The sequence below is a fragment of the Dendropsophus ebraccatus genome, chromosome 13, assembly GCF_027789765.1.
Source record: "Dendropsophus ebraccatus isolate aDenEbr1 chromosome 13, aDenEbr1.pat, whole genome shotgun sequence".
Classification (NCBI taxonomy): Eukaryota; Metazoa; Chordata; class Amphibia; order Anura; family Hylidae; genus Dendropsophus; species Dendropsophus ebraccatus.
This window is the reverse complement of record NC_091466.1, coordinates 30,508,207-30,523,968: the sequence shown is the minus strand read 5'-3', so window position 1 is coordinate 30,523,968 and position 15,762 is coordinate 30,508,207. Positions and strand designations below refer to the sequence as shown.

At 44.6% G+C, this 15,762-nt stretch overlaps 1 protein-coding gene across 1 annotated transcript in view; it reads left to right on the top strand.

The window, feature by feature from the left end:
- The window catches only part of ARNT (aryl hydrocarbon receptor nuclear translocator), a 57,158-nt gene that overhangs the window by 7,585 nt on the left and 33,811 nt on the right, over positions 1 to 15,762 (top strand). Inside the window, exons 2-4 of the mRNA XM_069949969.1 lie at positions 7,882 to 7,993; positions 9,136 to 9,183; positions 12,015 to 12,059. Coding sequence (XP_069806070.1) covers positions 7,882 to 7,993; positions 9,136 to 9,183; positions 12,015 to 12,059 — 205 coding nt within the window. The remainder of the gene's footprint in view (positions 1 to 7,881; positions 7,994 to 9,135; positions 9,184 to 12,014; positions 12,060 to 15,762) is intronic.

The following is a 15,762-nucleotide window of genomic DNA, read 5'->3' as shown; positions in this document are numbered from 1 at the left end:
GCCGCACTAGCAAGGGCCCTGGGCCTCCCTCCAGTGCATAGAGCGGGCCTAAGTGTACATAAAGAAACTGGTGCACATTGCAGTAACAGGGGTGGCTTTTAAAAAATGGACTGCCCCAATATCATGTACGCACTGATGGAAACCAGGTAAATGGTAAAAATGTTGAGTAAGTAAAGTGGCACATTTACTTAAAGCGACTCTGTACCCACAATCTGACCCCCTCCAAACCACTTGTATCTTCAGATAGCTGCTTTTAATCGAAGATCAATCCAAGATCTGTCCTGGGGTCCGTTCGGCAGGTGATGCCGTTATTGTCCTAAAAAACAACTTTTAAACTTGCAGCCCTGTGTCAAACTGGCATGGCCTAGAGTGTCTGTGCGTTAGGCTGGCACCAGCCCTCTATCCCTGCTCCCCACCTTCTTCATCATTAGGAATGCCCCAGGCAGGATTTTTCCTATTCCTACTGTGAACACTGTACAGGTTCCTTAACGATCCAGCCCATGTGCCGTCCTCTCACAGCTGATGAAAAAGGGAATACCTACCTGGGGCATTGCTAATGATGAAGAGGGCGGTGAGGAGGGACAGAGAGGTTGTGCCAGCCTAATGCATAGTCATTCCAGGCCACGCCAGTTTGACACAGGGCTGCAAGTTTAGAAGTTGGTTTTTAGGACAATAACTGCATCACCTACCGAACGGCCCCCAGGACAGATCTTGGATTAAAAGCAGCTATCCGAAGGTACAAGGGGTTTGGGGGGTCAGATTGTGGGTACAGAGTCACTTAAAGTAAATGGGATGAAGTAACAAGTACAGCCACTACTATCAGTATGGTGATGTGCCTGCTAAACAGTAAAAGTGACACATCATGGCTTCTTTAACCCGTATAGTTACGCCATGGAAGTCTGTCCCCAGACGACCTAGGGCATAACTATACGCCCTGGGTGTTTCTCCCGCTATGAAGCGTGCTCCGGAGCGGAGCGCGCTTCATAGCAGGTGGGGGCCGGCTGCAATCAGCAGCCGGGACCTCACCGGTAATGACACGCTGCAGCGATCGCTCTGCCGCGTGTCATTAACTCCTTGAAAGCGACCGCGGCGTTTAAGTGTAAGTGACAGGGGGAGTCCCCTGTCACTTACCAATCGGGACCCTCGCAGTGTGACTGCGGGGGTCCCGATCGGTAACACAGACCGCCGGAGGTCTCTCACCTTCCTCCGTGCGGTCCGATCGGCGATCTGCTGCACTGAGCCTGCACAGGCAGGCTCAATGTGCAGATCGCCGATAACACTGATCAATGCTATGCTTATGGCATAGCAATGATCAGTGTAAAAATCAAACTAATGTATGTACAAGTCCCCCAAAGGGACTTCAAATGTGTAAAAAAAAATAAAAAGTTTAAAACACTAACACACTACCCCAAAACCCCTCCCCCAATAAAAGTTGAAATCACCCCCCTTTCCCATTATATAAATAAAACATATAAAAATAAATAAATAGATAAACATATAATATACCGTAGCGTGCGTAGTTGTCCAATCTATTAAAATATAACAAGCGTCATTGCGAACGGTTAACCGCGTAGACGAAAAGAGAGAAAAAAGTGCGCACATTACCGATTTTATGTTACATTATATATAAAAAAAAAATTATAAAAAGTGATCAAAACGTCCGATCTTCACAAATATGGTATTAATAAAAACTAGAGATCATGGCGGAAAAAATGACACCCCATACAGCCCCGTAGGTGAAAAAATAAAACCGTTATAAGCGTCACAATAGTCCCATTTTATTTATAATTAATTGCCCAAAAAAAGGATTTCATTAAAAAAAATATATAACATTAGAGAATCTGTGTAACCTGCATATGGTTGTGTTCGGGCTGACCTATAGAATAATTGTATCATGTCGCTGTTACCATATAGTGCATTACGTAGACACAGGAACCCCCCAAACGTTACCATATTGCATTCTTTTTTACGATTTCACCTATTTATATCTTCATAAATAATATATTTGGAATTCCATCATACATGTTATGGTAAAATGAATGACGCCATTACAAAGTACAACTATTCCTGTAAAAAACAAGCACTTACATGGCTTGTAGATAGAAAACTGAAAGTGCTAGAGCTCTTAGAAGGGGCGGAGGGAAAAACGGAAACACTAAGATCAAAATTTGCGCGGTCCACTGGGTCATTTTGGGCCTGGTCCTCAAAGGGTTAAACAGATGATTTGTGGCTATGCTAGGCAGGGCACCCCACTGATCTAATATTGACAACCTGTTGTAAAGGTCCTTTTACACAGGCAGATGGGGGCACGAGAATTAGTGCTGATCTATGTGATTGACACCTGTTTAATGATCCTTTACATGGCTGTATTAAGTAGCAGGCTGGGCTGCACAAATGATCCCATAAACTTCTTCATTGTCGGCTGCACATCACCCATTCACACAGGGTAATATGCAGCCGTTACAGTGATTTTGATGGCCACAAAAAATGTGATCAGTTGACAAACAAGCGTTTTCTCATTCCTTTGCTGTGTGCTGGCCCTGTTGCACAGACATGAGTGTACCTACGAGTAGTCATCCGCATAGGGTTAGCTGTTGTAAAGTGGACTTTAGGATAGGCTACATATTGGATATGTGTGAGGCTAAAATAAAAATAGGCACACCGCAGGATGAACCTTTTACATGTACACTAAAGTTTTAATAATAACCAAATACAGGTTGTGTGAAAGTCACACGGCCGAGCGCACGGAAGAAATGAGGATAAATATATGTGAAAATATTTTAATAATCTTTTCATATATAATTTTTTGACTGACTTACACATGACGCGCTAACACATAAACTGTATGTGCGTATTATTATAACGTTGGTGCATATGCATTTTTATCTTTCGGCTATGTTCACGCTAAGTAAGTACCGTAGTAATCACGGTACGTAGTGCTGCACCTGAGGGAATCCCGGCCGCAGTGTATACACTCAGGCCGGGATCCCTAGCGGTGCCGCAAGAAACTGACATGTCAGTTTTCTGCGGCGGCTATTCATTGAATAGTGGCGGCAAAAACCCCTGTCAGTTCACACTATGGAGCGTGCGGCACGCTCCATTGTGTGCAGCAGGGAATTTGGATGCGGGCGTGCACGGATGGGCCTGCATGGTAATTCAGTGGCAGTAAAGATCATCCGGCCGGGATGATCTTTTCTGACACCGGTCGTTCCGTGACCTGGCCCGGTCACAGAACGGCTGGTGTCTCACGTTGTGAGAACATGGCCTTAATGTGTATTTGAATCAGCATTTGCATACATAAGAGGCTTTTATCCTTTTCTGTTGATCACAAGATCAGTGTTTGTGCATGTTTGTATAAATTTTATTAACTAATTTATTTTTTAATTACTATAAGGAATGGTATATTATTCTGATGTATATCCTGACGTGATATTTTATCTTTAAAGTGTCACTGTCGTATAATTAATTTTTTTATTTTTGCAGAAATCAATAGTACAGGCGATTTTAACCCTTTCCCGCAGGAGGACGTAACTGTACATCTTCGCGTGGGTGTGGGCGTTCAGAGCGGGGCCGCGCGGCGACCCCGCTCTGAACCGCAGCGGTCCCGGGTGCCGTTTGTAGCCCGGGACCGCCGGTATTAGCGGACACGGTCCGATCGCCGTGCCCGCTAATACAGTAATCAAATGCAGCTGTCAAACATGACAGCTGCATCCGATTACCGGATACAGCATTTCCCTGGTGTCTAGTGGCGGAGATCGCTCCTCCGGGACCCCGAGGAGCGATCTCCCTGTCTGATGCCGGCCGGGGACTCGTCCAAGATGGCGCCGTCCCCGACTCGGCACTTGTTTGTTTTTAGCTGCAGCAGCCGAAAGCAAACGAGTGCCGATATCTATACAGCAAAGATCTCAATGAGAGATCAAAGTGTATATACTAGAAGTCCCCCAGGGGGGCTTCTAGTATATGTGTAAAAAAAAAAAAAAAGTGTTGTCATTAGTAAAAAGCCCCCTCCCCCAATAAAAGTTTGAATCACCCCCCTTTTCCCAGGTTATAAATAAAAGTAAACAAATATGTTTGCTATCGCCGCGTGCGTAATCGCCCAAACTATTAATTTATTACATTACTGATCTCGCACGGTAAACGGCGTCAGCGCCAAAAAATCTCAAAGTGCAAAATTGTGCATTTTTGGTCGCATCAAATCCAGAAAAAATGTAATAAAAAGCGATCAAAAAGTCGTCTATGTTCAATCAAGGTATCAATAGAAAGTAAAAATCATGGCGCAAAAAATGACACCTGACACAGCCCCATAGACCAAAGGATAAAAGCGCTATAAGCCTGGGAATGGAGCGATTTTAAGGGACGTATATTTGTTAACAATGGTTTGAATTTTTTACAGGCCATTAGATACAATATAAGTTATACATGTTCTATATCGTTTAAATCGTAACGCCTTGAGGAACATGCATAACAAGTCAGTTTTACCCCAGGGCGAATGGAGTAAAAACACATTCCCCCCAAATAAAAGAAATGCGTTTTTTTTTTTTTTTCAATTTCACCACACTTTGAATTTTCAGTTGATTTTCAGGCATTTACATACATCAGCTGGAATTGCTATAATGTGTCTCTATTGTAAAAAAAGAAGTCTTGTAGATGTCAAATTTATTGCCTTCTGAGATGTCCCAATAAATAGTTGTGGTTATTTATATGTGATTACTTCCATTACACAGTGCGTCTAGTGTTTCCCTCTGGAGAATAATTTACCACCATAATCCGCAGCTCTTCTGCACCTGTTGGATATGGATTATTGTATTAGTACACCAAACGCACCTCCTTAGTGCTCTATTAGGCGGCCTGACCTGCAGGGTAAGCAAGCACTGATCTGCTTGATAATTGGGTGGGGCTGCAGGGACATTGTTAGGGATGTCCATGCAGCCCTGACTTTATAGGGGTACTCAGTGTCAGTATATAGAAAATATTAAAGATGTTGTTATGCTTACCTCTCAACATTCCCCCAGTGTCGTCCTGCCATATCTCTGGGTTCCCTGCCAACCGGAGCCACCATCACCACCACAGTAAAACCTGTATCTGCAGTGATGGCTTGCTCAGCCAATCACTGACCAGGACAGGACAGCACCATGGCCAGTGATTGGCTAAATGACGTTACTGCAGAGACTGGTTTGTCTGCAGCGGGGGTTGCTGCAGTCAGCAGGGGACTTAGAGACATGTCAGGATGACACTGAGGGAGTGGTGAGAGGTAAATATAACATCTTAATTTTTTCTATATACTGATGCCCCTGTAATTAGCTATTGGCTGTGCATCAGCTGTTATACGGAGCAATGCGCGGCTGGCGACCAATGATTTTTAAACTTGTTGAAAGACAATGAGCAGCTGCCGATTGAACGATTACTTAGCTGATCGTTGCCTTTATTACACAGAGCGATAACTTACCTGAAGGGTTATTCTGACCATCAAAGTGTATGGTTTATCTATTTATTCTATGAATATAAAGGGTAGGGGGTCCTGACATGAATTGGGTGATAGCATACAAGTAAGAGCCGAGCGAGGTGGTGGGCTCTTCATCTGGAGAGCTGTGGGCAGGGATGGGCTCTGGACAAGTAACATTTCCTCCTCGGTTTTGGATCTTTGCCTCCTTCTCCAAACCCCAGTATGAAGCCGAGCCTTATTGTGGGTGACGCGCCTGCTTGTAGTGGATGTGGTCTCTGTGTGATCTCAGTGCTGTGCGGTCTATAGAAGTGTGCAGAGGTGACAGGAATGTGTGTAGTCAGGAAATAGAGGGGGGTCAGTGGCGGGATTACACTGGGGACCGGGCATTGTCTGACACTATTTCTGGTGCTCTCTGTCCTTCATCGCCGGCACATAATGAATATTGTGTATAAGTTTTGCCGTGACAGCCAGCCTTAGTGCTGTCCTTGATCAGTACAGATGGGAGCAGGGCAGTAATAACCTTGCCTGTACAGACCTACAGAGATATAAACCATATGACGGGGTTATAAATAGTGAGGCCGCATGTGTTACCAATCTGCTGCAGATGCCTCAGTATTGGAGCCGGCTCTGTTACCATTATCAGCTTTACCCTGCAGGGTTCTCTGGCTTATTATATTTCTATTTTATTTTTGTAACTATTATAGTCAGTGAGGTTTCCATTTGTGTGCTGTAAACCCTCCCTTATGCTGTCCAGTGGGGGTCACATCTACTTGGCAGTGCCACCTTAGATTGATGCAGACCTCCTCTCCTCAAGAAATACAGGTTCAACAGACACGGCCAACTCCACTGCCAACTCCAACAGCCTCTGTCCGAGATAAGAACTGTCCAGAGCAGTAGCAAATTCCCATAGAAAACCTCTCCTGCTCTGGACAGTTCCTGACATGGACAGAGGTGGCAGCAGAGAGCACTGTGTCAGACTGGAAAGAATACACCACTTCCTGCAGGGCATAGCTGATAAGTACTGGAAGACTTAAGAATTTCAAACAGAAGTAAATCGCAAATCTATATAACTTTTTGAAACCAGTTAATTTGAAAGAAAAAGATTTTCGCTAGAGTACCCCTTTAACCACTTCCCATAGCAGAACATAGATGTACGTCCTGCTGCTGGTGCGGTACAGAGAGGGGTCACACGATCAGCCCGCTCTGAACCACCCCAATCCTGGCTGCTATCTGCTGGTCCGATTGCTGTGCCTGCTAATTAGCCATTTAAATGCAGCTGTCAACATTGACACTTGCATTTAAATTACTCTAAATCGCTTTCCCTGGTGTCTAGTGGGGGGGATCTTCCCCCCACAATGTGAGCGCGTAGGGAAGATACCTTCATCTTACCTGGCCGGGCCTCAGCGTGGCACTGATCCCAGCTCGGCTATCTTTAGATCTGGGCTGCAGCAGCCCAGAGTAATACAGCACTGATGTAATTAATTTATGTGTAAGGAGGGGGGGGGGGGGTTGTTAATAAAAATCCCCTCCCCTAATAAAAGTTTTTAATTAAAAGCAGTCAGATAAAAAAAAGTTATATAAATTACATATCGTTGTAATAGTACTGACTTGAGGAACATATATAATATGTCACTGTTACTATAGGACTGACGGCGCAAAAACGAACCCCCCCCCCCCCCCAAATAAAAATAAATTCTTTTTCTTTTTTTTTCCAATTTCACTGTGCAGATTTTTTCCGGTTTCACAGCATACTTTATGGAAAAATTAAAGTCTGCCATTGCAAAGTACAATTAGTGGCTCAAACAATAAGGGCTCATGTGGGTCTGTAGGTGAAAATGTAAGCGCTATGGCCTTTTACACATGAGGAGAAAAAAAATTAAAGCGCAGAAATTAACTATGTAAATGAAAATTAGCCCAGGCGGGAAGGGGTTAAGGAGCTGTATGATGATAGGAGAGGTATAAATTGAAAAAATGTTCAGCAGCACTAGAAAAACATATATGTGCGGGTGCACGTCTCACCAAACCGGACCCAGGTTCGTATAGAATATCCAAAGAGAAGATGGAGACCGCACTTCCAAAAAAGAGTTCACACTTTATTCACACCAGATGCATCTGGTGTGAATAAAGTGTGAACTCTTTTTTGGAAGTGCGGTCTCCATCTTCTCTTTGGATAGGAGAGGTATGTTACTGTATGACTGTAAGCGTTTAGTTGTTGGGGTAAATGACAGCTATTTCTTTATACCAGAGAACCCCCTCGCCCAGGGATAGGAAAGGGAGGGCACTGGATTATCCCAGCAGGTTTCAGTGGAGCACATCATACAGATGCTTCAGGGTGACATTACTGCCATCAGTTCCTGTAAGATCCATTTGTTGGACACTTCAATGTTCCTGGTGAGTCTGGTTTTGCTCAGTCCTATTCTTTATCTTGTTTTCTGTAGAGATGTCTTCGGATGTCCCTGCTCTGGGAGTCTCTGTGCCCTCAGGAAATCCAGGTTCAAGTTCCCAGGCCGGTGGATCCATGGTGCAGAGAGCCAACAAGCGTCGCTCAGGGTATGATATGATGATGATGATGAGACATATAATGTAGACAGCCAGAGTTATACACTGAACATAGGTCATGCATCTTGATGTGTAGTCACTAGTTGTAGCTGTATTTTAGCCTCCTCACAGTTCTGGATTAGCCCTTCTCGTCTAAGGGTATGTTCACACTGAGCAAATGGGGCAGAGTTCTGCAGTGGATCTCTCTGCCGCCGAATCCTGCCTGCCTCAGTGTGACACTTTGTCTATGAGAGGGATTGCGCGCCTCTGCTTCAGCCGCTCTACGCTCAAAGAATTGACAAGTCAGTTCTTTGCCAGTTTCAAACAGGCAGAGCTCTCACTGTGTCATACAAACCGCAGTGTCATACAAACTGTGTCATACAAACCTGAGACAAAGATGAGGTCAGTTCCAGCACCCCCTTTGATGATGTGGTAAAGGGGTCCTGTGAAGTCAAATGATCTTATACAGATTTGTAAGTTACTTCTGTTTAAAAATCTCCAGTCTTCCGGCACTTATCAGCTGCTGTATGCCCTGCAGGAAGTGGTGTATTCTCTCCAGTCTGACACAGTGCTCTTTGCTGCAACCTCTGTCTGTCACAGGAACTGCCCAGAGTAGGAGAGGTTTTCTATGGGGGTTTGCTACTGCTCTGGACAGTTCCTGTCATAGAAATATACCACTTCCTGCAGGACATACAGCAGCTGATAAGTACCGGAAGACTTTATTCTTTAAAATAGAAGTAAATTACAAATCTGTATAACTTTCTGACACCAGTTGATTTGAAATTTTCCCCCCAATATTTAAAATCAAATTAAAGTAAAAAAAAAAAAGTTTTATTTTATGTTTGGGCCATGTTCAAACAATGTAACAGCCATGGTTTTCAATTAAAACACCAATGCAAACAACAGCCGTTGTTCACACAGTGTATTGAACAACAGCCGTTGTTTGCTACAGCCATGAAAATAATTGATGTGTTAACCATTTTCAGACATTGTGCATTGATTTCAATGCAACAATGATCATTGTTTGACACTCACTACAATGGCTGTTGTTTTTGATTGCCAAACAACGGCCGTTGTACATACCTTGTGTGAACATAGCTTTAATGTGACTGTCCGGGGTGTTATTAATTAAGCTTTCTTTGTTTTTTTCCTAGGTTGGATTTTGATGATGATGAAGAAGACTCTAACAGTAAATTCCTCAGGTATTGCTGGTGACATTTGTTTTGTATCATCATAAAAAAGTTTGTTTTGTAATTTTTTTTTTTTCCCTTCAGTTTATGATCTGTTAAAATCATAGTTTTTGAGTTTTTAGTTCTGTAAAAAAAAGCCACAAGAGTTCTATCAGTGCTAAAAGCTGATTATTAAAGTGACTCTGTACCCACAGTCTGCCCACCCCAAACCACTTGTACCGTCAGCTGCTTTTAATACATGATCTGTCCTGGGGTCCATTCGGCAGGTGATGCAGTTATTTTCTAAAAAACAACTTTTAAACTTGCAGCCCTGTGCCAAACGGCCGTGGCCTAGAGTGTGTGTGCATTATGCTGGCACCACCCCTCTGTCCCTCTTCATTATTAGGAAAGCCCCAGGCAGATTGTCTCCTATTCATCAGCTGTGAGAACACAGCACATGGGCTGGATTGTTGTGTTCACTGCAGAGGAATAGGAAAGATCCTGCCAGTGGCATTCCTAATGATGAGGAAGGAGGGACGGAGGTGCAAAATTAGGGCACAGATACTCTAGGCCACGGCCTTTTGGCATAGGGCTTAAAGGGAACCAATCGCACAAAAATTGGCTATAAAGCTAAGGAAACGTGCTGGTAGATTAGCCACCACGCTTCCTAACCATCCCCCTGTCCCCTCCGTCCCCTGTACATAGAGCCTGCAAAGTTAGTTTATTAGTCTCTGGGGCTCTATGCAAATTACCATGTAAGTAGTCACGGCGGGCGGGTGTCTTCTTCAAGTAGTCCGTGTCCTGGGCCGGCTCCAGCGCTGTAATCACTCCCCTCTGGGCGTGTGTAGAAAGCGCCGCATGGTGACGTCATTGGGGGGGGCAGCATTGCACGTCGGCCTGGCCGACGTCTTTACTAAGCTGCGCATGCGCATTACTGTGGGTGAAGCTGCTGCTGTACTACGCCGCGCGGGCGCAGTACCGCAGCGTCTTCTCCGGCTGCACTGCGCATGCGCAGCTTAGTAAAGACGTCGGCCAGGCCGACGTGCAATGCCGCCCCCCCCCAATGACGTCACCATGCGACGCTTTCTACACACGCCCAGAGGGTCGTGATTACAGCGCTGAAGCCGGCCCAGGACACGGACTACTTGAAGATGACACCCGCCCACCGTGACTACTTAAAAAAGCCGCCCGCCCACCGTGACTACTTACATGGTAATTTGCATAGAGCCCCAGAGACTAATAAACTAACTTTGCAGGCTCTATGTACAGGGGACGGAGGGGACAGGGGGATGGTTAGGAAGCGTGGTGGCTGATCTACCAGCACGTTTCCTTAGCTTTATAGCCAATTTTTGTGTGATTGGTTCCCTTTAAAGTTTAAAAGTTGTTTTTTAGGACAATAACTGCATCACCTGCCGAACGGACCCCAGGACAGATCATGGATTAAAAGCAGCTATCCGAAGGTACAAGCGGTTTGGGGTGGGCAGATTGTGGGTACAGAGTTACTTTAAAAGCATTTTATTGCTGTTTGAACCCAAAAGTCATAGGTAAGGTGGCCATACACATTAGCTGAAGGTAGCATGAACCCACCAAAGACATTGTGTATGAGAGGGTCCTAAATCGCCCTGATAGTAGATGCTGAGTCTGCTTGGTTAAGGGCAGGTCAGGAAGAATAGCAGTCAGCCAACCTCTACCTATTGGGAATGTACATCACTGACAAGTTTCCTTTTAAAGGGGTTATCCAGGTTTACTTGCTTTTTTTCCAGAAACAGCACCACTCTTGTCCTCAGTTCCATTGAAGTAAATGGATCTGAATTGCAATACCACTCACACCCTGAGCACAGGGGTGGTGCTGTTTTTGTAAAAAAGCTGTCATGCAATGGATAACATGTCTAAGCCATGTTCACACATGGCACAAACAGCGGCTGTTGTGTGACACGGCCGTGTGACAGAATGGCCGCTTTCTGAAATGTTCACCTGGCCGATACTGAACATCACTTCATCTTAATTGGAATGCAGGCTTTATTAGGGTGTGCCAGCACTCTAGTTAGCCATAGCACACAATATAAAGTACGGCCAGTAGTTGTACTTTACATCGTGTGCACAGTGTGCACAGTCTATCTTGTGCGGCCATGGCTGCACAAAATAGACATGTTTTCTGTGCGGCCACATGAAATCCCGGCCGTAGTGTATACAGTTTGTGGCCGTTCCATAAGCTGTAATGTAATTGGTCCATGTCATTAAACAGCGGCCGTTATTGCAAACTTGCAACTATGGCAGTTCTTTCATGAAAAATACACTGTGGGAACTTGGCCTTAACGGGATAATCCAGGATTAGTATAACATAGCTGCTTTCTTCCATAGATAACTTGACTCTTGTCCTCGGTGGGTGGTATTGCTGTGCAGTTCCTTTAAAGTGAATAGAGCCAAGTTGTAATACCAGTAGCTGAAAGAAAGTGACTGTTATCTAATCCTGGATAACCCTTTTTAAGGGGTGGCTTGGTTAGGAATACCTGCTATGGAAATCACTATTTGAGAATTCTTAATGAATATACTTGTCTCTTTGCTCTGGAGGGCCCTGTGCGTTGAAATCTTATATGAAATTGCCATGTGGTGGTGCTGCAGGGGGGATTGCACAGATTAGGTGATTGATAGGGTCCAAGCAGAAGATTGCACTTCTAGTATTCTCTATAGACACATCACGCTATGCAATCTTCTTAGCTGAGCACATGTATTCTTGCAGGGCCTCCTCAGTGACAGATGCCCTGGTTATTGTCACAGCAGAAGGTGCTGGCCCAGCTCTGGCAATTCACCGCACTTGATATGAACCTCTTTAATCTAATTGATGTTTCCCTTGTGAATTACAGGTGTGATGATGACCAGCTTCCCAATGACAAGGAAAGATTTGCCAGGTGAGTAGTAATTTATTTTGCAGCTGTCCACCTCGTGCAGGGTATTTATCTTCTGCTTTATTTTATATAAAACACAGCTGTCATGGATAAGGGGTATATAGAGTCTGTATTTACTAGCATGGAGTGTGTACTGATAGTCAGCGAGGGTCTCCCTTATACATGCCCTACTAGTTACCATATCTCATCCTGAGAAAGCTGGGTGAAATGGATGTTGCCGCTCTGTTTCTCCCCTAGACTGGCAACACAGCAGTATAGGTAATGAATCAAGACAAAAAGAACTGTGGCACTCTCCAAACAAGCTTGAATGGTAATGAGAACTTTATTTCGTAACACAGCGAGGTGTTAGATGCTGACCACTGAGCAGGCTACAGCCATTTTGCATTCCCATTGTGCTTCCTGATTGTTTGGTGAGTGCCACAGTTCTTGTCATGTTGCTTGGATGTCTTGAACTGTTTACTGTAGAGCAACACCATTTAAAGCTTGACTGGGTTCATCATAGCGGTAACAATTGATGTGTCCTGCCTAGTTGGAATGGCGGTGGTTCTTGGAGAAGTTCACTTCGTGTGTGTGTGTATCGAATAGGTAGGTGAATGCTTCATTGCATGGCCAGGAGCTTGTGTAATGGAAAACAAAGCACTTCTGATTTGCAGCAGAATATTGTTTAACTGCAAACTTTTACCTGGGTGGCTTTGTCCCCAAAGTGCATATAAAATTAAAAAGATGCAAAAGGTCTGAGACACACATGCTCTCCCAGCTGTTTCTTATTCATAGAGTCTATAGAACGCCCTCATTTCTTCACAGAATTGGGGTTCGAACTGATTCAAAGTGTCCTCTATGCGGACTCGAGGATGCACACATATTACACCTCATGTGGAGTTGTGTGGAGCTGGAAGGATATTGGAGGGAGGTGGTGGGTGTATGGAATCACAATACCGCTGGAACCTTTGAAATGTGTCTTGGGTCTGGTCTGTGAGGAAGATCAGCCCTCAGGTATAGAGTTAGCCATTTGTAGAGTCCTCTGCGCAAACTAATAGCAAAACATTGGATACAGCCTGCAGCACCTACTGTGACAGAACTGATTGCTAAAATTAACCACATAGTTCGCTTGGAGAAGGGGGTCTACAAGAAGAGGAAAGCTATGAGAAAGTTTTGAGTCCATCTGGGGCCCCCTGTATTGATGCCCCTGGCATCCCCTCTAGACTCCTCCGGAGGTCCCTGATGGAGGCCTTTCTTCTGCTTGCAGACCATAATGCGAATCTGGCTAGGGGCCACGGGAATAATGCTTAAGACTACCTGATCACTCTATGCTTGCCTCCTCTCCCTCCCCTTTCACCTGAATTCTCTCCCCTCTCTCGTCCCCTGGACCCCTAGGGGAATGTGACATCCATCCCTCCATGTCTTTCCATGTGTTGCTATGTGTTGGACTTTTTCAAATTTAATTTTCATTTGTCTGCATAAACTTGAACACGGTTGGGGGACAAATCTCTCTGATATGCTGCCACATTCAGTATTTAATGACTTGTATTGTATATGGGACCTTGTTTAGGTAATGTTAACAGCTACCTCACTAACTCTGTAGTACATATGGTACTCTGTTTTTGGGAGTTGGATTTAACGGAAGAGGGTGGGATATGTGGGGTGGGGGTGGGAGGGGCAGGGTGAAAACAAAACCACTTTTTGTGTTTGTGAAAAAAACTTTTCTCAATAAAAAAGATCTGATTTAAATAGGTTATCCAGGGTTAGAAGAACATGTCTGGTTATAAAAAAATGGCTGCTCTTTTCTACATAAAATTAGCAATACTCTTGTCCCTTGTGTATATTATAGCAACTTAGTTCTATTAAAGTTAATGGAGCAGAGTTTTAATACCATACACAACCTGAGGACAGATTTGGCACTGTTTATGAAAGAAAGAAACTATGTTTCCTGAATAATCCTGTTGAAGGAGAAGTCTGGCGAAAATTTTTATTAAAGCATTGTATTGCCCCCCAAAAGTTATACAAATCACCAATATACACTTATTATTGGAAAGGAAATGCACATAAAGTGTTTTTTTCCCTGCACTTACTACTGCATCAAGGCTGCATCAAGTCACGACCCGACTCCCAGAGCAGTGCGGGCTGTGGCTGCTGGAGAGGATGATGGCAGAGGGATGCTCAGTGTCCCTTCAGTGCCCTGTGTCCCTCAGTGTCCCCCTGCCATCATCCTCTCCAGCAGCCACAGCCCACACAGCTCTGGGAGTCGGGTCGTGACATCACCATTTTATCAAGGAAGTGAAACCTTGATGCAGTAGTAAGTGCAGGGAAAAAAGCACTTTGTGCAATTCCCATAATAAGTGTATATTGGTGATTTGTATAACTTTTGGGGGGCAATACAATACTTTAATAAAATTTTTTGCCAGACTTCTCCTTTAACTTTTACTACAGCAACTCCTGTGCAGACCGTTCATGTTTATGCATTGGACTACACACCCTGTGTAGTCCAGTCACCTTTTATCTGTTCTTTACTTCTGGCTAGGGCCTGGTTTTACATGTACCCTGCTTTGTTGCCCTTTGATGTGGTTCACCCAGATGGACAAGCATTGTGCGGCATAATCTTTAACCCCTTTCGGGAATTGGCCGTACATGGACATCCTAGTTTAATGCTGTGAAGGAAAGGACATTAATCAATAACGCTGTTATCATACTGACTTACAGAATAAGCCCCTGTTCACACTACGGAATCAACACCAAGATTCTGTGCGGAAAACCAGCCCCCCACCATCTGCCTCCCGTGCACACTGTGCCGAATCCTGCCTTCTATCAGTTTGGATGAGAGGGCTTGCGCCTCCGCTCAAAGAATTGACATGTCAATTCCATAGTGTGAACGGGCCCTAAAGGTCTATCATTCCACTACACAAATGTATTTATTTGTCTATTTAGATAAAATGAAGTGGTGCACTAAACAGTACAACTTGTATGTCATCAGTGATCGCTGTGCCTGTTCTAGGTAATTGTGTGGTGCGGTATAGCACTGCAGAACTGACCACACAATACACGTGAACGGCACCACCACATCATATAACAAGCACTGCAGAAATGATCACACAATACAGATGGACGGCACCACCACATCATATAACAAGCACTGCAGAAATGATCACACAATACAGATGGACGGCACCACCACATCATATAACAAGCACTGCAGAACTGATCACACAATACAGATGGACGGCACCACCACATCATATAACAAGCACTGCAGAACTGACCACACAATACACGTGAACGGCACCACCACATCATATAACAGGCACTGCAGAACTGATCACACAGTACAGATGGACGGCACCACCACATCATATAACAAGCACTGCAGAACTGATCACACAATACAGATGGACTGCACCACCACATCATATAACAGGCACTGCAGAACTGATCACACAATACAGATGGACTGCACCACCACATCATATAACAGGCACTGCAGAACTGATCACACAGTACAGATGGACGGCACCACCACATCATATAACAAGCACTGCAGAACTGACCACACACAATACACGTGAACAGCACCACCACATCATATAACAGGCACTGCAGAACTGATCACACAGTACACATGGACGGCACCACCACATCATATAACAGGCACTGCAGAACTGATCACATAGTACACATGGACGACACCACCACGTTATGTGCAACCTAGACCTAA